The 21,484-nt window shown below is 38.9% G+C and overlaps 1 protein-coding gene across 2 annotated transcripts in view; it reads right to left on the bottom strand.

Moving 5' to 3' along the window:
* ano1a (anoctamin 1, calcium activated chloride channel a) overlaps positions 1 to 21,484 on the bottom strand; it is an 87,501-nt gene that overhangs the window by 32,747 nt on the left and 33,270 nt on the right. For both annotated transcript variants that reach the window (XM_034681038.1, XM_034681037.1), the window contains exons 6-10: positions 15,241 to 15,295; positions 11,428 to 11,479; positions 9,531 to 9,586; positions 9,183 to 9,224; positions 629 to 693 (exon numbers count right to left, since the gene is read on the bottom strand). In XM_034681038.1, the coding sequence (XP_034536929.1) occupies positions 629 to 693; positions 9,183 to 9,224; positions 9,531 to 9,586; positions 11,428 to 11,479; positions 15,241 to 15,295 (270 nt within the window). The remainder of the gene's footprint in view (positions 1 to 628; positions 694 to 9,182; positions 9,225 to 9,530; positions 9,587 to 11,427; positions 11,480 to 15,240; positions 15,296 to 21,484) is intronic.

The following is a 21,484-nucleotide window of genomic DNA, read 5'->3' as shown; positions in this document are numbered from 1 at the left end:
AAAAATACTGCAGGCAGGCTTTGTAGCTAACACTTGATTGTGCAATATAAAAACTATAGTAAGTAAGCAAGAGAGCCAGAGTGTGCAACAGTTTGTTGTAGAGCCCACAAACGCCCTACTGAAGAGGGAGGACTTTAATATAATGTTGCTTTTTTAAGTGTTTTTACTGGAATTGATCACTGCCTCTGTTTGTTTTTTAAAGAAGGAAACCTCTGTGGATAGTTTACAGCCTTCTAAAATCCTTGTGTGCAATAAACACTAATAAATAAACCTGAACTTAAAAATAAGCTTAGCAATCGCTCAGCTCACAGCCCTGCAGTGCACTCTAACTAAGCTTACAGTCCCAACAAATACAGGTTAATTTTTTTAGTTGCACCTAGCTCCTCTTTTTCAGTAGGCTCAGTAGAGTCAGTTTGATACAGCTCACACTCAAGCCTCTGCACAGGAACACTGAGCATCAGCAAAGCACCAATTAGCTTGTGGGAGTCCTCATCTGTGATTCTGCCCGCAGGCAGGTAAAGGCAGATAAGATTGCTCTGAGAGCAACAGCTGTGGGACACTCAGGGGGTGTAGAAATATGTCTGTAATTGAGTCGATGGGTGTGACGGAGCAGAGCGATGGATCTGACCTGATGAGTCCAATAGGCTGGTACTTGTAGAAGACGCTGTAGCTGGCCCACTCATCGTACAGCAGCTGTGAAGAGACACAAGAGTCCATAAATATCTGACACGCTCCTTCATTTATATGCAAGAGACAGAGCCTCATGTCAAAGGTTTGATGCTGGATAATGCTGCTGATATCCTCTATGACCACCTGCTTTGTCAAAATGACATATACTGTGACAAATTCATGATTTAGAAATCATTTTCATTTCTTTTTTTCTGTCTTGAAATATGTCAACAAATATGGCCAACATGAGTTCCCATTGAAATGTTGCTTGCTGTTTGACCCACACCACACCACTCCATTTCAAGGCAGGATATTGCCCATGTGGCATGTGCAACATGTGAGGCATGATGGTGCAGCAAAGCTGTCCAGCCTTTGATTCTCCCTCCAAGATAGTAACAGAGGCGAAGATGGCTATGTGTAGGGTCTGAGCCGGCAGAGCAGAGCAGCATTGTGTGTACGTGCATGTATAAGAGTGAGTATGAGTGGCACGCCCGCTGTGTGTTTACTAGCTGTGCATCTCACCCTTCCACAACCCAGTAATGCGACGTGTAATCACACACTGGGACATCAACATTTTGTGAATACCCCGTTTTGAGGTGCAATGTGTAAGTACAAAGGCGTAATGATGGCAGAACTCAGTGGCAGTGTGTAAGGGTGTGTGAAGTTTGCATGTTCTCTCAATGCATGCGTGGGTTCACTCCGGGGACTCAGTGGTGCAGCCAGACTTTTTTACTGGGGTGGCCGAACTGGGGCACAGACTTAATCAGTGGTGTCCAGGCGTGACTAGGAGTCTAGGAAGGGTATCTCTATTAATCTTTAGAATATTCAAAACATGTATTGAGAGATGACTCAAAGTGGCAACATTCAAATCTGCTGAACTTAACTCTTTAAGGACTCATATCTGTCTAAAATAACCATTTAAAGTACCAACAAAAGAAGATGTGCTCCACTGAAATGCTAAGAAGCTTCAATCATCCTGTTAAACACAATCCAACTGGTTAATTTCAAAGTAAGCACCACCTCTGACAAGGCAAACAGCCAATCATGGCTTAGGATTGGGCATGGCCAAAGACCAAAGACATACTCATTGAGTTAACCGACTAATCTAAGCTGCCTGTAGGTGTGAAAGTGAGTCTGAGTAGTTGTTCATCTCTGTATTTCAGCCCTGAGATAGGCTGGCTATCCAGGGTATAATCCCACCTCTCCTAAACGACTGATGAGATTGACCCTAACCCTTCGCCCGACTCAAACGAGAGAAGCAGTATAGATAATGGAAAGAGGGAACTATCCATATGGTTCTCTGGATATTATTAAAAGATGTATGGCATTATGCATCTGTGGGCACCACAGCCAGCTGCCTAATGCACTGCTGATACATATTCCTTACATCATATTTGCATTACCTGCTGTTAATGTGTTGATATGTTCACAGTTGTGTTTTTTTTTTCTCAGAGCAGCAGAGCTAAGGTTGTGGTGTGACAATAACAGTCACATGGTCACACATCTAAAGAAGGTGCTGGTGACTAGAAATCAATGCAATTAAAATCCAACCTGCAGGCCTCACAGGATACCACCATTTATTGTAAACAGAGACCACAGAGGAGTCCAGGTGGCAATCCTGTCAGCACACCACCATTGATGTGGGCAGACAATAATGGTATAAAATGACAGTAAATATATGCACACCCACTCCTACTGTACATCATTGTATTATATATGAAAAGAAAATACACACATCAACTAAAGGTAAAACATCCTGAGATGATGCGAGATGTTTATACAGCAGATCAGAGAAATGAGCCAACATGGTCTAAGGGAGTTTGAGAGTGTTGATCAGTTCCCTGGAGAAAAGGTGTGCATTGATTTTTACCCCAGGCATTTTATGTTCAGAGCATGACAAAAGGCCAAGCAATGACTCTGCCATGCAGGGGAATTCAAACTGATACGTCTCATTAATACATCCTGTCAAAATGTGAACATTTGTTAAGGAAAAAAAGAAGTTTAGGTCATTAGAGAAAATGTCCTATTGATCAAAAACAATGTTTGGAGTGTTTGAATCTGGATTGTATCAGAAGGAGACTAGAAGAGCACTGGTTGTTTGTTTTACAAGGTTTAGCTTTTCCTTTATTTGTTTTTGAATGTTATATCAATCCAAACAAATACATACTTTGATGAAACTCAACATTGTTATACCAAGAAAGATGATAGACTCTGCTCAATAATCTGTACAGTATCACTGCTGATCAGATGCTTCACAGTTAAGATACTACACTGCAAAAACTCAAAATCTTACCAAGTGAAATTGTCTCATTTTTAGTCTAAATGTCTTCTCCCACTTGATTTAAGATACATTTATTTAACAAGTAACATTAGAACAAGATAGAGGGACTTGTTTTAAGACATCTTAAATATCTTGTTAAGTCAAACAATCTTGAAATGATCTTGTTTTGAGTTTTAATTTAGAAGAAACAAGGTTTATTTTACATTTCAGACATTTTTCAAGCTGAGATCTTATTTGTAGAAGACGGATAATCTTGATTTAAGACAAACCCTTTACTTGATTTAAGTCAATGCATTTTATTGGAGAGTCTATCAGAAAACAGCTCCATTGACAAAAGAAAGAAAGAAAGAAAGAAAGAAAGAGAAGTTGTTGTTTTTAAGGGTGGGTTACAGTTTTCAGACACTGTGTCTTCTAAATCAGATCAAAATATACATCCTCAAACTACATGCACACAATGCAACACCTACTTTAGAGCATAGCTGGCTTATCCTAAAAAACAACATGACTGAATATTAGTATATCCAGCTCACTATGAGAAGACATTATATCTCAAAATGAGACAATTAAACTGTGTCATCTTATTTCAAGTACAAGATGGTCTTAAACCTAGAGAAGGGCCTTCTTACCAAATCTTACCAAGCCCTTTTTCACTTGTTCTATTGGCAGATTTGTTTGCTTGATTCAAGTTAAGAGTACCTTGAAATAAGAGCAGCATTAAAGAGTGTTTGTATTGCATGTTTACTTCAATATAACCTCTCTTTGTTGACTCCGGTTTAATTGATGTGAGACTATCATTTAGGTGAAAATGAGCTTTGTTATCATTAAAATAAGGGATGAACACGTTGAGCTGCCAAAATGATTAAAACGAATAACCAGCACAGGCATGTGGACGTTAACCTGCAATGAGGACTGAAGGCTGGTGATGCTAGCTCTGCCAATGTTAGCCACACTCAGAAAAGCAATTTGACATTGTTAACCTGCCTCGTCCATGCTGCGTTTGCAACACAAGCATCATTATTTCTAGTCTTCATCCTCCAGAGGATTGCCCATTCATCTGTTTCTGGTGAGCCTTAGTTCAGCTGTAAACTGAAGAGGCCTCAGTGTAGCTACTTCAGGAGTATAGAACAGCAGAAGGAAAGCAGTTATCTTGTGATTTACTAGAAATTAACAGGTTTTCAGTTCGCTGAAATAACAACATCATGATGCTGATTTGTCACAAGTAAAAATGCATCTCTTAAAGTGTTTTAACATGTGTCTGATTGGTTACTTCTGATGCATTCAAGGACGCCGGGGAATCTAAACACTGATTGGCTTTAGTGACACGGCACCAGGCAGATTGGGTGCAAGAGTGTAAATGTTTGATCTAGATCAGATTGATCGCTGATCTCCATGAATATATCCGTTTTTAAAGAAAACAGTAATCAGATTACTGCTGATGTCATTAAAGGTAATTGTGTTCTTCCTGCTTTTGCTCTCCATACAGACTGTTTTTCCCTCATAAGTTCTGAGTAGAAAATACAACTTTATTTACTATAAGATAAAGATTATGCACACCATAGCACTTCCCTTTCTGAAGATAAGAGAATAAAATAATTATTATAACCTGTAGAATGTGTAGAGAATCCAGAGCTAATCTCCTCTCCCACAGGTAACCTTGGCCCTACCTGGCACTACCCTACATGTAAAGCATGTTGAAGCCTGACAGACTTGTGTAAAAACCATCCACAAAGCTCACAATGCTTCATTTGTAAAGCTGGTAGTTGTAATTGCTTGATTACAGCTGACACAAGCTTATTATCATTCATCAGCCAAGAGCATGTCCTAACTGGAGGCTTCAGAGGAAACTATTTGGAAAGACTGCAAAGAGTAAATCAAACTTAGGGTGGAGTACAAGAACTGGAAATAACACCCTTGTTTTTACAGTACGGTCAACACTGATTTCTTTTACATCTTTACCCAATTAACCAACGAGCTATATCTGAACTAATGTCACCACTGACCACAGGCACGACATGATCTGGTCTTTGTTAGTTTGACTGTTGTATTGAAAATCCTTTTTTCATCCACTGTTGTGTGACTTGTATTTATAGACTACAAAGCTTAATTGTAGTGTAAGTGACAGCAAAATCCAGATACCGTCTCAATCAGTATAATCCTCAGGGGAAATGTGTTATTGATGTTCAGCACAGTCTAAGTCAATTATCAATCTGAAGCTGCATTTCTGTACAGGTGACTGGTTGTGTTCAGCAGCATCAGCCCGTACGGTGGAGGAAATTATTCAGGTGGCTATAAATCATACTAAGAAAAACGATGCCTTCTAAGAGTGTGAGTGCAATCTTTGAAGTCTAACAAGGGCTTGGGGTGTGAAACACACAAACATGCATGAGTGTGTGTGTGTGTGTGTGTGTGTGTGTGTGTGTGTGTGTGTGTGTGTATGTGTGTGTGTGTGTGTGTGTGCGTGTGTGCGTGTGTTTGTGTGTAAGTCCCCAGTGTGTTTGTGTGTATGTCCCCAGTGTGATCTATGGCCTTGTGGTCAAACGCATTTAAATGCAAATCCCTGCTGCAGGATGAGGTCTTTACAATTATCATCATACAGCTCACTGGGTTTGTGCTCTATTCCCTCTGCTCGCAGGCAGAGCTCGTATAAATCATCCTGAAGTACTGAAAAACGCAATCACACACTCCATTCACAGGCAGAGAGACACGCTACAGGACGAGAAGTGAGGGATTTAAATCAGAGGAGGCAGCCCCAGAGGAGCGCCCAGACGGCTGAATGAGCTGAGAGGAAAACAACACCTCGTTTAAAACCTGGAATATCTACATTAGCGTTACTACAGCCGAGGAAACAACATCTCTTAAACATGTATATTGTGAAATATGAAAGTGTTGCTGTGGAGGCTGCAGCTTGTCTGCCTGAGAACAACAGAGGAGAATTATTAGGCTGTTTCCTTAGTGACACTCAGCCTACAGTATAATTATGGAGAGTGTTAGCAGGGGAGGAGATGACTTCAGACTCAGCTTGGGCTCGCTCTTTTATTCGTTCACTTTGCCTGGTTCATTGTTTTCTCGTGCAGCAGGAACAAAAAGCACTGAAATGGAAAAAAGCTGCCGTGTTAGCCCGCTCTACTGTTATACTTTGCTCCTCATTATCACAAACAATCCCTCTGTGGTACGACTGATTAAGTGTTTGACTCGGGTTGTTGGGAAGCCACAATAGACAAGGATTTAAAGATCCTCACAGGAGCTTTAACCCTCCTGTACATTTACTGACATCTTTTATCCTTGGGGTCAATTTGACCCCAGCAATTTAAACCTCCAGAAACTGATTGTTACCCGGGTTTATATGTCAGGTACTTTATGTTTCTTTGTTGACTACCTAAATAGCCTTTAAATAAAATATATTTCAAGCATAAACACAATTTAAAACATTAAGAAGGACTTAATTGTAAAACAGAACATCAAACTGCTGTGAGTTTGTCATGCTCTCATCGGCCCTGCCTTGTTTCTATGTTATCAGAACGTATGACACAGGTCTGGAAATATTATATCTCAATATGAAGGTTGGCGGTTCGATCCCGGCTCCTGCAGCCACATGTGGAAGTGTCCTTGGTTATAGTGACCTCAATATCATCCAAAACAACCAAAACAAATGTGTGTAAAATGTTGATATTTCTTATGTTATGTACAGCTAAAACAGCCTGGGGTCAAATTGACCCCAAAGAACACAGATGCGTACATTCTTTTTACAGGTAATTAGAACATATCATCAATTTAATTTTGCATGCTCCCAGTTGACCCCATTCAATTTGGCAAAGTCATGAAATATGAAGCCAAAAAAATGATGTTAGTCATTAATTTAGAGACGTTAAACATTGAATGGGGTCTAATTGACCCCAAGGATAATAGGAGGGTTCAAAGAGGGGGTTTTGAAGTGACATATAGTTGGTGAATAACATTAATTATCTTTTAACACCTGCACCTGTCAGTGGTGGGACATGCTAGGCAGAAAATGTACATTTTGTCCGTGAAGGTGATGTGTTAGAATATGTGAGCGACTTGACAAGGCCAAACTATAATAGTTAGATGACTGAGTCAGAGCATGTCCAGAGCTGAAGCTCTTGTGGGGTTTTCCTGGTCTGCAGTGGGCTGTAATAGCCAAAAGTGGTCCAGAAGAAGAAAAGTGGTGAACGGGGGACAGAGTCAGAAGCAGCCATAGCTCACTGACGTGGGAAGCGAATACTGACCCGTGTGGTCTGATCCATCTGAAGAGCTACTGGAGCTCGAACTGTTGAAGAAGTTCAAGCTTGTTGTGATGGAAATGTGTCAGAGCTCACACTGCATCACAGTTTCGGGCTGCACAGATGCAGACCTCCTCTTAAAGCGCCTGTAATGAGCATCAGAACTGAACTACAGAGCAATGGAAGTGGGAGAAGGCAAAGAAAAGTCTAAGGTGTTGATTTTGTTTCAGAGTTCCCAAGATCTCAATCCAGTCAAGCATCTGTGGGATGTGCTGGAAAACTGTCCAATCCACTGAGGCCCCACCTCACAACCTCCAGGACTTAAAGAATCTGCTGCTAACGTATTGGTGACAGATACCACAGCACACCTTCAGAGGTCTAGAGGAGTCCAGGTCTCATCAGGTCAAGGCTGATTCAACTGACTTGATGAGAGGGGCCTACACAGTTTGTAACAGAGGACACCACTTCACTGCAGCGGTCAGGGTTGACAAGTCTTAATAAAATAAGATAATAAATGCTGGTGTGATCTAAATGACTGGGCGTTCTTTAAACTGCACCCACACTCTGTCATGCCATGAACTCTGTTTGACATCACACCACTCTACAGAGACGGGAAGTTCATGTAATCATGGTTTCACACAAATAATAACTAAGTCACGTAAATCATGCAGAATCATATAAATCACTCCACAATATGGAATGTCTCTCCGTCTGTTTTGGTGGCATTTCTTGTCAAACATCTTATTGTTTTCTGCCAGGACGTTTCTATAAATGGAAATCACTTTGCAATGAAAAAAACATGCGCCATAATCTTTGTTCCAGCTCCAGGTGGGATGTATAACCCCTCCAGCGAGTTCTAGGTCTACCCCAGGGCCTACCTCCCAGTTGGATGTGCCTGGAACACATCTAAAGGGAGGCATCCAGGAGGCCTTCTTATCAAATACCCAAACCACCTCAGCTGACTCCTTTCGATGCGAAGGAGCAACGGCTCAACTCCGAGCTCCCTCCTGATGTCCGAGCTCCTGACCCTCTCTCTACGGCTGAGCACAGACACCCTTCAGAGGAAGCTCATATCAGCTGCCTGTATCCGCAAACTCGTTCTTTCAGGTCAGAAACCAAAGCTCATGATTACAGGGGAGAGCTGGACTATGAAGTTAATAAAAGCTTCAGCTAAAGACCCAGCTCTTTAGGAAGCACTATGCACTTAGCTAGACTGTTCTCCACTGTTGTCCCCAGTGGCAGATCATGTCTTCCAGCTACAGTTGACTCACACTGTCCTGCTCTACTCTGGGAATCTGTGTTCAGGTCTGGAGTGACCCAGCACTTGGTACTTTGGTCATTATTGTGGTGATGTTAATTGTTGATGATGACAATGGAAGGTCTTAAATGGTTTGGTTGCTTCATTGTAGATGTTCCTTATTTTATTTAAAAAAAAAATAAAAATCCTTACTTACCTTTGTGCATTGCCTTTACACTGCTTGGCTTTACACTGCTTGCCTTTACAATGCTTGGCTTTACACTGCTTGCCTTTACACTGCTTGGCAGTACCTGCACCCAAATTGACTTGAAGCACTTTGTTACTCTTACTGATCTTGTTTCCTCTTGTCTAGATCTTTGCTTGTGTTGTTCTTGTTCTCGTATGTACGTCGCTTTGGATAAAAGCGTCTGCTAAATGACATTGTAACATTGTAACATTGTGACATCCATCAGAAAGTATTATTTGTATCTAGTTTAGGCAGTTCACAACACACAAAAGGGTTAGTTACAACACAACGTTTACAGAGTGTCTTTCATTGTGACCACAACCAAGGTTCAACATGGTCAGTCGGCCAGCATTGGTGCAGAACAAACCACTCCCAGAGTGTGTAGGTTTCAGGTCGTGTTTCTATTATCTGTCCATGTTTTGGTTAGCTAAACTGCAGTAAGCATGTGCAGCTTGACTGGAAGTGTATGTGTGGTGAAGTCTTGTTCAGTGTGTGGACTCATGGACTTACCTTCCTGTCATTTGGTTCTGCGTTCACTCCCTCGATGTCTCCCTGTGACACACACAAACATGTAAACACATTAAGAACCGCACAGACCGCTTGTTTTTGTTACTTTGGTTGTCATGAGTAGAATGAATAATGCCTATAATTCAACACTAATGTATTAATGTGATGGGATTAATCCTACTCAGTAACAGGATTATTTTGCATATATTATAGAAGACAAGCTGCAAGTGCTTTGTAGATTTTCACATTAGAGACTCATTGAAATGCAATAATTCTCTCGGTAAATAAACAGAAATTTATCTCCTGTTCTCAGACCAGTGAGGTGTTCAAGAGAGTTGTGTTGATACTCACATCATGCAGAGGATAAGCAGATGAGTAGACTCCGTTAGCTAGCAGACTGGTGATCCCTGAAAGAGGAATTATTCAAAGGATTATGATGCAGGCAGAGAAAAAAACAACACACACACACACACACACACACACACACACACACACAGTAGATAACTCAGACTCAGCAGAAGAGCTGATGGTGCATTTCCTACCTATTATACTATAAGTTTGGAAAAATGCAAAACTTCTCACACTAACTAGGAGATGCATGTGTGAAGCCTTTTCTCTATTATTAGCTCAGACATGAGATGTTATGAAATGGGATTTGAATGATATGTTACAGAACAGGACCCTACAGGATAACTGTGGTTGATCAAAATAAAGCCCTTATTATTTGAGTCATTGTTTTCATTTCAGTTGGTTATGATTGAATTGAACCCACCACAGTCATTTCAATGATGTGGGAACATGACAACACCAAGACGGACGTACACACAAACATCAGGTGCTGCAAATATGTTGCTGTCAATGTCTCATTGCATCAGACAACTGTCCTTTTTTCGTATCCTAAAAAAATATGGCATTGACTGACATCTGTCTCTTGCTTCTCATCATGGTGGACCTGTTTATTTGAAGTGTTTACAGATCTTAGCCATTAACTGTATTCATAAAAGTCTGTTTCCACTGACAGGGATGAAGACCAAATGAAAATTCATTATTGTTATTCTCATTATTGTTATTTTTTTAATTCATATTCTGTGTGAAACTCTGAGTTGTATCAAAACAATTGTTCTAGCTTTTATGGAATTCAGAAAAATGTTGGGACTGTCCGTGAATTCATCAAGTCTGGTTGAGAACATTTCTCTTTTTTCTTTTGGGTTTATCATCGGAGTCTCTCTCCTGACAGTGACTTGGCTCTTGTTGAAGCTTTTTGAGGCTTCACACTTTGAAAAACAGCTCGATTGACTGGCGTGGTAACTTATTCTGAAAAAACTTGAAGACACACACTCCATGATTCAGTTGGTTGTCTGAACTGGTTGTGGTTATCCAGCTGGGGATACTCTGGACTTATATAAATGAGGAAGATCACAGAGGCCTTTCTTTGAATTCAACAATCGTGATGATATGAATGCTTAGTGTCCTTAACACTTGGATATATTTATTTAAGTTATTTGAATCCCCCCAATATGGTTTACACGTTGTTATCAAAGCTATGTGAATAGAAGTGATTTACAAGAAATAACCTTCTTGATAATTTTCAGAGGATGAGATGGGAACTGAGATTGGTTCACAGGTTGTTTGACTGGATGATCTATAGATATAAAATGTATAGATTCCATGCACATTAGGAGTGGGTCACATGGAGGTACATGTACACAAACTTCTACAAAAATAGCACAAAAAAAATGTCATGATACATTCATCTTGTATCTCAACTAATACCAGATCAGCAGCATAAGAAGAAGACATAAGAATCCACATCTGTTAAATACTACTACTACTCTGACTTCATTCTCTGTATATTTATGTAATGCACTATTTCTGTGAAGCTTCTGACCTGTGTGGAGAAAACAACATTTGACCGTATTTCTCTGGAACAGTCCTTTAGATTTTCTGCCCTTTTTCATATTTCTCTTTTCTTATGCTGTATTATCTGCCTGAAAAACAAACCTGAACATATTTCCTATATATATTCTTCAACTAACAATTACATAACACTCAAGAGACTGTCGAACTCAGCCAGGGCTGAATAATCTCACTTGTTATCAGCCACTTTCAGCCAACACTCCACTTTGTAGATGACAGAAAAGTACAAGTAGCAGAGGTTTGACATGATCACACCTCTTCTGATGGGTAATTATGATCAGAAAGTGAACTGATGACTTGCACATTTATTTATTGTAGTTAGAAGTCTTACCCATGGCGTATTTGGCTCTGGTGCATCTTGTCCTCTTCAGTACCTCATAGACCTGAGAATGACAAAGAATAAAAAGCTCAGTGTTTACCTAAAGGCACAAATGATCAAAAACATGAAAATACAGCTGGGAATGGGGAGCTGGATCTTTAAATTGATGGAGAGCAACTCTGCAGAGTTTTGTACATCTGTCCTCAGAGAGGCTGCTGATCAGAGTAAACCACACAGCCTCCGCTCCGTTTTATTGATGAGAACTGGAGCTTACCAGAAAGACAACTAGAGTGATTGAGGAGCTCTGCCAGTAATGAGAAGATAATCACATTAGTCAGTAATTAGTCAAGTGTTGCTAAGGCCAGTGTGGGTGTACAGTATGTGTGTGTATGTCAACGCAGCAACACATATATGATGCAGATTCATTCTGAGTGTGACCTGAAACACCCGGTTATGTTAAACTACGGAGTTCTTAGATGATGCATTTTTTAAATGGTGATTAATCACAGGATTTCAATAGTTAAACAAGATTAATCACATTTTATAGCTCAATTATTGTGCATTGAAGCACAGTTTAAAGTCCATGTAAATAATGTAAAACAATTCATACCAATGCAAAATGAATTTCAATGAAATATATACTTTATGGTCTTGACTTTAACATTTATTATTCTAATAAATACAGTACTACTGCACCAGTGACTTAGATGGAGGAGACAGCTTCAAGATGTTTATTCTGTCAAATGTGTTTAGTTTATTTAACATTGCACATTGAGAAATATAAAGGAGTGCATGTACATTTTAATTTCATCCACAGGACTGTGGAGATTCACACATTTGAAAATAGTGCTCTGTCAACTTTTGTGATGCAGTTGTCAGATTAGCTGCACCTGTATGCTTAGCTTGAAAGTGGTACCTCGAACTGGAGGTAGGCTCCAGATTTTAAGGCTAATATTAAACAGCGTGGGCTGATGAATTTGCCAAAATCCCCAAAAAGATTACAATAAAGGGATGCTAGAATAATTATAATATCCATAAGTTGAAGAAAAGAACGCTCATATCTGCCCTTACTGAGCTGTAACTATTGTAATTTTTGACAAAAACCGTAAAAAAAATGAACAGAAACATCAAGGTACAGTGTGTGGTAGGGGTGCAACAATTCATCTACTACATCGATGTATCGATTTATATTCCTATGATCAGACTACATGGATCTGTGCTCGGCAAGTTGGCCTTCCAGACGACATATATGGATCTAACATCGTTTTAAAAGGTAATAAATGGATTGTATCCATACTAGGAAATAACACATTGAATTTAAGCACGGCAGACTTTATATGGATGTGTTTTATTTACACTTTTAATGATAAAGACGTTAAACGTTACTCAATTCAGACTGCCTGTCTGTGACGTCATCGCCACGCTCCAGCAGACAACAAAACATAGCATGGTGGACGGCAGAGGAGAAGACGGCGTGCAAGAAATGATCAAGACACCATTGCGGTCCAGCGTGTGGAAACACTTTGGCTTTTGCAAAGATGGAGATGTTCTAAATAAGTCGCTCGCTGTTTGTAGGATATGTAAAGGTCAAGTAAAGTTACCACGGCAACACCACAAATCTATCCAACCACCTACTAAGGCGCCATGGGATTTCACACAACACCGACCGTCCAGGCACCTCTTGCAGCGTTCATCAAGGTAACATCAGCTCTGCAGAAGCCTCATTGTATATCTGATTCTCTCACAAGAAACAACAGGACTCTAGGACTGTCCAGTATCAAGGGATTTATTTCACAGTCACACTGGTTGAATTTTTGGTTATAAAGTCACTGAATCAATTTCAAGTCACTGAATCGTTTCGGATCGTATCGTTCTAAATGAACCAATATCATCCTTTAATTGTATCGGCAACCACGAATCATGATACGAATCGACTCGTTGTTAAAAAGAATCGTTACACCCGTGAAGAAATGGGAATATTTAGTAATATCTAGCAGTCAGATTCTAGATTGAAACGCTCCCCTGCTCACCCTCTCGTGTCTGTGAAGCAATGGTAGCCTCAAAGAAGAAGAAGCTCCTGTGATTCATGATAAGTAAGATCCATCATTTTTGCCATAAAAAAAACTCCTAGTTGTGCAGAACAACCACTCTCTTCTTCCTTGTTTTTGAAACTCACTAAATAGAAAAACACTAAGCTATAAGTTTGTCCATCCAGTGCGACTGTAAACATGGTGGTGAAAGATGGATGCCTCATTAGAAGGGGACCCGCTCCTATTTAGAAATAAAAAGGCTCATGCCTCATTACCTTTCCAGTGATTTTCAAACATGTATGGTAGCTAGGAAGCAGCTAGCTTTACTCATTTACTGATGGCAGCTAGTGGAGCCTGAAATATGTTTTTAAGGTTGAAATGCAGCTCCATCCTCCATCGTTAGCTCCCTCCAATATGTCCTGTTTCTAATTAGCTGTCATACCAGTAATGAATTATTGAATCAATTAATAAAGTCCAAAAACAAATGTTTAAAAAAGCCTGCTTGTCTGAATATTTTCTTTCTCTCTGTGCACATGCTCTAATCTTCTTGCAGCATGTGTTTTGGATCTACTTCCTCTCTGTCTCTGCTGTGCAGCCCGAGTGTGATGGGCTGCAGGTGAGTGTGACTGCTTTGGCAGACTGAAATGATTGACTGTGTGAATGTGGAGGCTGTTCGGGCGAGATGATTGGTTCCAGCCTCAGAGCATGCAGTTTGGCTTCTCCCAACTCCAGCAGGCTCTCCTGCCTTCACTTTCAACCTGACTGCCAGCTCAAATATTGGTGTGACATAACAGAAGTTGATTTTGTAGACAAGGTTTGGAAAGGGAGGGGAGCTTTTTGTCTGATCTGCTCTCTTTTTGTGTTCTGTTTTATCCAGAAGTAAAGACAGAGATTTGTCTTTTATTATTCTGAAAGGTAAGTTTATGTTGCCAAAAATTCAGAGTTGCTGGACTCCAATCCGATTCCATTTTCAGGACTCGTGATACAACTTGGACTGGAGCACTGATGACTCGGACTTGGGCTCAAGAATTGACTGCAGTAGGGCTCAGAAGATGGAGAGGTGGTCTCAGACTTATTAACTGATATAGAATATATTACTGTTGTTCATTTATTTTTGTATAAGGCCCTGATGAATTATTCAGTTTACAGTAAGGGCTGGCACATGCATACATTCACATGCCCTCTTGCTCATTAACAGTCGCTGCCAGGATGTCAAAGAAAAGCCACAAGTCTTGAGTTTTACTTTTAAATCTTTTCAGCTGATGTAAACAGGTCCAGTGCAACACAATGATTATGCAAAAGAAGTTAGTTAGGTTAGTTAGATGTCTAATTAATATTGGGTATTTGAGAGTTTATTAGATACCCACAGTGATCTGATGGGAGCAGAATTGACAACAGAGTGCACGCATTAATGCACAGTGCACAGCGCTGTAACTTCATTGATGATTTAAGCCTCCAGACACACTGAGGTTCAGTCAGAATCTAATGTTAACTATGACATTTGTTTTCTACACATCCAAAAGGTCCAACAGTCAGTCCAGGTTCATATAGTCAATACTCTAGAGCCAAACAGAGATCCTTAATGTTATCAATATTGAGGACTTGAAACTGACCAATTCATTCTTTCTGGTGTTAAATAGTTGGAATCTAGACCACCTTGTTAACACATTTATGTACTCTGATGCCCAAAAATGGACACTTTTGCTAAAAGATAAAAACAAGATGGTGTAAGATCTTCAAATGAACAGTCTATAGTTTATCCGCCCCTGGCCAGGGAGTAACAGGCAATACTTACTATTGAGCTCCTGGTCTTGCTGTCAAAGAACTTGTCCCGGTCAGACAGGTCGAATCTGGAAACACAAAACAAAGCAGGATTGGTTTTAGTCCCATATCCAGAGAGTTCTAACTGATGTGTAAATTGTGATCCCTTTACTGAAAAAAAGAGGAGAGTTGATATGTATCATATTTTACAATGAAGGTCTTAAATGATATTAAAAATGCCATTGATTCTAAAGAACACTGCTTTGCCCTGTTCTTGGATCTATCTAAGGCATTTGACACAGTGGATCACTCCATTCTCTTACAGAGATTAATTAACATTAGGTTCACGCTGAAAACTGTTCAATGGTTTAAAAGCTACCTGAGCAGTAGGAAGCAATGTGTCAGGGTTGATGGCTTAGCTTCTGACTATATGAATGTAACAAATGGTGTCCCGCAAGGGTCCATATTGGGTCCTATCTTATTCGTCATCTATATCAATAATTTATGTAAAAATGTAATGGATGCAAAGTTTCATTTTTATGCGGATGACACCGTTTTGTACTCTTCAGCGTCATCCGTATCAAGTGCAATTAGCAAACTGCAAGCTGCATTTAACACAGTACAAATGAATCTTTGTAAACTAAGGCTGGTTTTAAATGCTGACAAGACTAAGGTGATGTATTTCTCCAAGTCCAAGAGGACGGTGAAAAATGAGTCTAAGATTTTCACCTCCACAAATGAGGAAATCGAATGTGTCCCAACATTTAAATACTTGGGTTTCCTCTTAGATGAAAATCTTTCTTTTAATCATCATATTGAGAGTTTAACTAAAAAACTGAGGGTGAAGTTGGGTTTCTTTTATAGAAACAGACGCTGTTTTTCCTTTGCTGCATGTAAAAAGCTCATTCCAGCAACCTTTGTATCTGTAATTGACTCTGGTGATGTTCTTTATATGCATGCTTCCTCAGCCTCTCTGAAAATGTTGGACTCTGTGTACCATGCTGCATTGCGGTTTGTTTCTGGTTTAGGTTTCCGCACACATCACTGTATCTTGTATGAGAAGGTGGGTTTGTCTTCCTTATACAACAGAAGAATGGAGCATTGGTATGTCTTTCTTTATAAGGCCATACTCCAGGAGCTGCAGTCTTATTTATGCTCCTTATTGACTCCTAAAGTTGTCAGTGGCTGTCATCTTCGGTCCCATGGACAAATTCTTTTTGGCATTCCTTGGACTCGCTCTGTCTTTGGTAAAAGTGCTTTTAATGTCTTTGCTCCCTCTTCTTGGTTTGAGCTTCAGGGTCACCTGAAACTGGATTGTTTAATTCGATTTGAGGATTTCAAAACTAGGATAAAGGATGATCTGATCAGCTTGTGCTCATGTTTTAAAGATTAACACTGCTCATTTATAAATCAATGTAATAGTTACTTGCCACTGTATGTTTTGTCCTGTTCTATTTGTGAAACTTGTTATGCTGCTGTCTTGGCCAGGACTCCCTTGAAAAATACTTTGTATCTTAATGGGACTATTCCTGGTAAAATAAAGGTAAAATAAATAAAAAATAAATAAACTCTCTGAACTAAACTGGTTTTTAATCTAGATGTTGTGGAGTCCTGTGATGTTGCTAAGCCTTGTACCAGCTCTTCTGCTGATATTGAAATAGATATAGACAGTGAGTTACGTTAGCCAATCACTATTTTTATGCTAACTGTCCTACCTCTATACTACAGGAGTGTGATGAATCAAGCAGATATTGTCCCAGTTGTTGGGTTGATTGCATTTTCACCACAAACTATTCCAGGAGTCCATTAGCAGTGAGCCAAGACCACCTCTTTTCCACATCATAGTGTGGCTGCTGTGTTCACTTGTGTCCAAACAAACTGGGAACAAGGGAGGAAGCATGACCGGTTTCAGAAAACTCCAAATGATCCAGGTGTGATGCACCCTAAGATTAAAGCGTTTTTAATAAAAACAGACTTATCAGACTAAATTGTGTATTCACTGTCTTTGAATAACACATAAGTCTGTACACCTAATCTTCCAAAGATATAATCTCTAAAGACAGGACCAAAAGCACAAAACAAAGAAGTCACATGCTGCCTGACTGAACACAAGCTGTGTCATTATGATACAGTGGATGCAGGCTGCAGTTTCACAACAGCATGATAATAAGGAGGAGGGGCATGAAGTTTCATCAGTCATGGCTCTGTGGCACTGTGACACATCCTGACACCTGTGAGTTTGCTCGTTTCTGTCTCCAGTCCAACTCTTGTCATGATTTTGTTTATTCCACTGTTCACTTATCTCCTCTGATGTTCTCCTTGTGCTCAGTCTGCTACATAAATGACTCGTTGCTTACCTTTTAAACTTCATCTTAAACCTTATTTACTTTTGTCCTAGTTTAGCTTCTGGCCAGTTTATCATACATCTATACATTTTAAATACTGTAGCAGAAGTGACTAGTTCAGTGCACAGTTAAAAAGACATGAACACCTTTTACATCTCTCCGACTGCATTGAATAAAAGTAATTATTAGGGGGAAGCACGACACTGAAATGCACACTTGAAGTGACTGAGTGGGCGGCTGCTGTCAGTCAGCTTCTTGTACTGCTGGTCGGTCTCATAAACCTGAACTCAAACTGTTCAGTCGTCCTAGTTTCACCACAGAGAGACAGCATTAGTCTGACACCAAACTTAAAAATCAAAGGTATTAAACTACTCAGTTATTTAGTTTATGGTTTGGCCTGAAACGCTTTCAAATTGCTAAAGATTAAGAGATGAAGAAGATGTGGAGGGAGATCTCCAGCTCGCTGTTAGTCAGAGCTGTAAATATAGCTGCCCACAGCCCACTCTCTCCTCAATACATCCCGGCAGGCTGACGTTTATGCTAAGATTTTCTTCTTCTCTGATCTCTGCCTTTGAAAGTGGATTTACTTGTTGGGAATGAAAAGGAAACAAAAAGTCATGGCTTCTGTCTGTATCTAATCTGCTTTATTTGTCTCTTTAAAAACCTCAACAACACAGTGTTAATGTAAATGATTTTTGTGATTCAGGCTTGCTGTTTGTTTCCTCCTGGGAGAGGAAGCTGAGGGAGGAAGGCTTTGGCTGCATGCAGAAGTAGAGCGTCACGCTTCAAGCTTTCCTGCCACACTCGAGTCGGACACTTTGGAAGGCTTGTTGGACGATTTTTATTCCAATTTACACCTCTGTGGTTGTTATTCCTCCATGCTGTCTCAATCATGAAGTCCCTGTGTGGTTACAGCTGCGTTTTCCAATTCTTCTCTGGCTTAGAGATCAAATAACAATCGGATGATGACACGATAACAAAACAGTTACATTTGAGTTTCTTCACCTTAGTCCTGAATATATTGCTTCACGATGTCCACCAACATGAAGTATTTCATTTTTACTGTTCTAGCAAACACAGAGCGTGATGATTTTCTTATCTGGATCTGTGTTTCTGTCTACCTGATAAGAGCTTCTGTCCTGGTTATCTTGAAACCAATCGACTATTACCCATTCACCTTTGAACCCATGGGGACAATGCACAATGCTTCTGGGCTTGCAGTACCTATAGCTGACGTCACGATAATTGATAATAGATGTATTGTCATGCTCTCATTTTCAGTCACACCAGCAAATTAAGCTGTGAGAAACAACTTAACTGGAACTGTTTCCCTTTCTGTCAACAGTGATCAATAAGATGAAAAATGTTGGTCTGCTGATCTGCTACGGGTCACTGTGCTCGAGCAATATACTTTGTCGTCCTCAAGCCCCTTTAATCTGACTGATCAATACTACTATCAATACTCATGCTACAAAAAAGAAAACAAATGGAAACCAGAGCACTGCACACTTTAAAACCTTGTCCCTATAGGTTCTGTGTTTATGGAGATTAAAGACCTGATAGTCCACTGTGAGTTTATCAACACTTTCATGCTGCCAGCTGCAGCTGCACAGACATGCTCCAACACAGGTTTTATAGATCCAGATGAAGAAGAAAGGTTGGTTGATAATTGTCTGCAGGATTATCAACACAAGAAATCCCTTTCACTCATTACTCATTGTCATTTGAATTATTATTAACATCAGACAGTTAATTAGTTTAGCTTTAAAAAAGGGAAAGATAAGGTAAGAAGGATTGTGACTGTGCGCTGATCAATATATTGATGTTGGAATGTGATTGTGTTGGCTCTCTGTACATTTAAGATCCAAAGAAGAAGAACTCTTTCACTCTGATGTTGAACGTTCTATACTCGTATAGGCTGAAATACACACACATGAAGAAACAGGAACCTATGGACATGCACTAATGCACTAGAGTACATTAGAGTGAGGGGTTGAGCCCCTGTATGGGCGCCCCTAAGCAGTTGAGGGTTGGATGCCATGTTCAAGGGCACCTTGGCCAGTGAATTGGCACCTCTCCACCTATACAAGCTCAATTTCCAAACTTGGTCCATGCCTGGACTTATGGTGGAGACCCAAATCCCATGTCCAGGTTACTGATTCATCACTTGGTATCACCTGGTATCAACCTACATAACAATTTGTGTGTAGTTGATGTTTACTGTTGCCATGGCCCACCAATTCATTTATCCTGACCAATGCAGGATCCCTTCTGTGAACATCTGCTCTGTCGTCATTACCATAACCCTTCTCTGCAACAGTAAGAAAGTAAGTAAGTATGTCAGTAAGTAAGTAAGTAAGTAAGTAAGTAAGTAAGAATGTAAGTAAGTAGGTAAGTAAGTAAGTAAGTAAGTAAGTAAGTAAGTAAGTATGTAAGTAAGTAAGTAAGTAAGTAAGTAAGTAAGTAAGAATGTAAGTAAGTAAGTAAGTAAGTAAGTATGTAAGTAAGTAAGTAAGTATGTAAGTAAGTAAGTAAGTATGTAAGTAAGTAAGTAAGTAAGAATGTAAGTAAGTAAGTAAGTAAGTATGTAAGTAAGTAAGTAAGTAAGTAAGAATGTAAGTAAGTAAGTAAGTAAGTAACTAAGTAATTATGTAAGTAAGTAAGTAAGTAAGTAAGTAAGTAAGTAACAATGTAAGTAAGTAAGTAAGTAAGTAAGTAAGTAAGTAACTAAGTAAGTATGTAAGTAAGTAAGTAAGAATGTAAGTAAGTAAGTATGTAAGTAAGTAAATAAGTAAGTATGTCAGTAAGTAAGTAAGTAAGTAAGTAAACTTTATTTATATAAGTAAGTATGTAAGTAAGTAAGAATGTAAGTAAGTAAGTATGTATGTAAGTAAGTAAGTAAGAATATAAATGTAAGTAAGTAAGTAAGTAAGTAAGTAAGTATGTAAGTAAGTAAGTAAGTAAGAATGCAAGTAAGTATGTAAGTAAGTAAGTAAGTAAGTAAGTATGTAAGTAAGTAAGTAAGTATGTAAGTAAGTAAGTAAGTAAGTAAGAATGTAAATAAGTATGTAGGTAAGTAAGTAAGTATGTAAGTAAGTAAGTATGTAAGTAAGTAAGTAAGTAAGAATGTAAGTAAGTATGTAAGTAAGTAAGTGAGTATATAAGTAAGTAAGTAAGTAAGTATGTAAGTAAGTAAGTAAGTAAGAATGTAAATAAGTATGTAGGTAAGTAAGTAAGTATGTAAGTAAGTATGTAAGTAAGTAAGTAAGTAAGAATGTAAGTAAGTAAGTATGTAAGTAAGTAAGTAAGTATGTAAGTAAGTAAGTATGTAAGTAAGTAAGTAAGTATGTAAGTAAGTAAGAATGTAAGTAAGTATGTAAGTAAGTATGTAAGTAAGTAAGAATGTAAGTATGTAAGTAAGTAAGTAAGTAAGTAAGTATGGAAGTAAGTAAGTAAGTAAGTAAGAATGTAAGTAAGTATGTAAGTAAGTAAGTAAGTATGTAAGTAAGTAAGTAAGTAAGTATGTAAGTAAGTAAGTAAGTAAGAATGTAAGTAAGTATGTAAGTAAGTATGTAAGTAAGTAAGAATGTAAGTATGTAAGTAAGTAAGTAAGTAAGTATGGAAGTAAGTAAGTAAGTAAGTAAGAATGTAAGTAAGTATGTAAGTAACTAAGTAAGTATGTAAGTAAGTAAGTAAGTATGTAAGTAAGTAAGTATGTAAGTAAGTAAGTAAGTAAGTAAGTGAGTAAGTAAGAATGTAAGTAAGTAAGTAAGTAAGTGAGAATGTAAGAATGTAAGTAAGTAAGTAAGTAAGTATGTAAGTAAGTAAGTAAGTAAGTATGTAAGTAAGTAAGTAAGAATTTAAGTAAGTAAGAATGTAAGTATGTAAGTAAGTAAGTATGTAAGTAAGTAAGTAAGTATGTATGTAAATACG

The sequence above is a fragment of the Notolabrus celidotus genome, chromosome 3 (genome assembly GCF_009762535.1).
Source record: "Notolabrus celidotus isolate fNotCel1 chromosome 3, fNotCel1.pri, whole genome shotgun sequence".
In the NCBI taxonomy this organism is placed as follows: domain Eukaryota; kingdom Metazoa; phylum Chordata; class Actinopteri; order Labriformes; family Labridae; genus Notolabrus; species Notolabrus celidotus.
The sequence above is the reverse complement of the archived record's forward strand: the minus strand, read 5'-3'. Positions and strand labels throughout refer to the sequence as shown.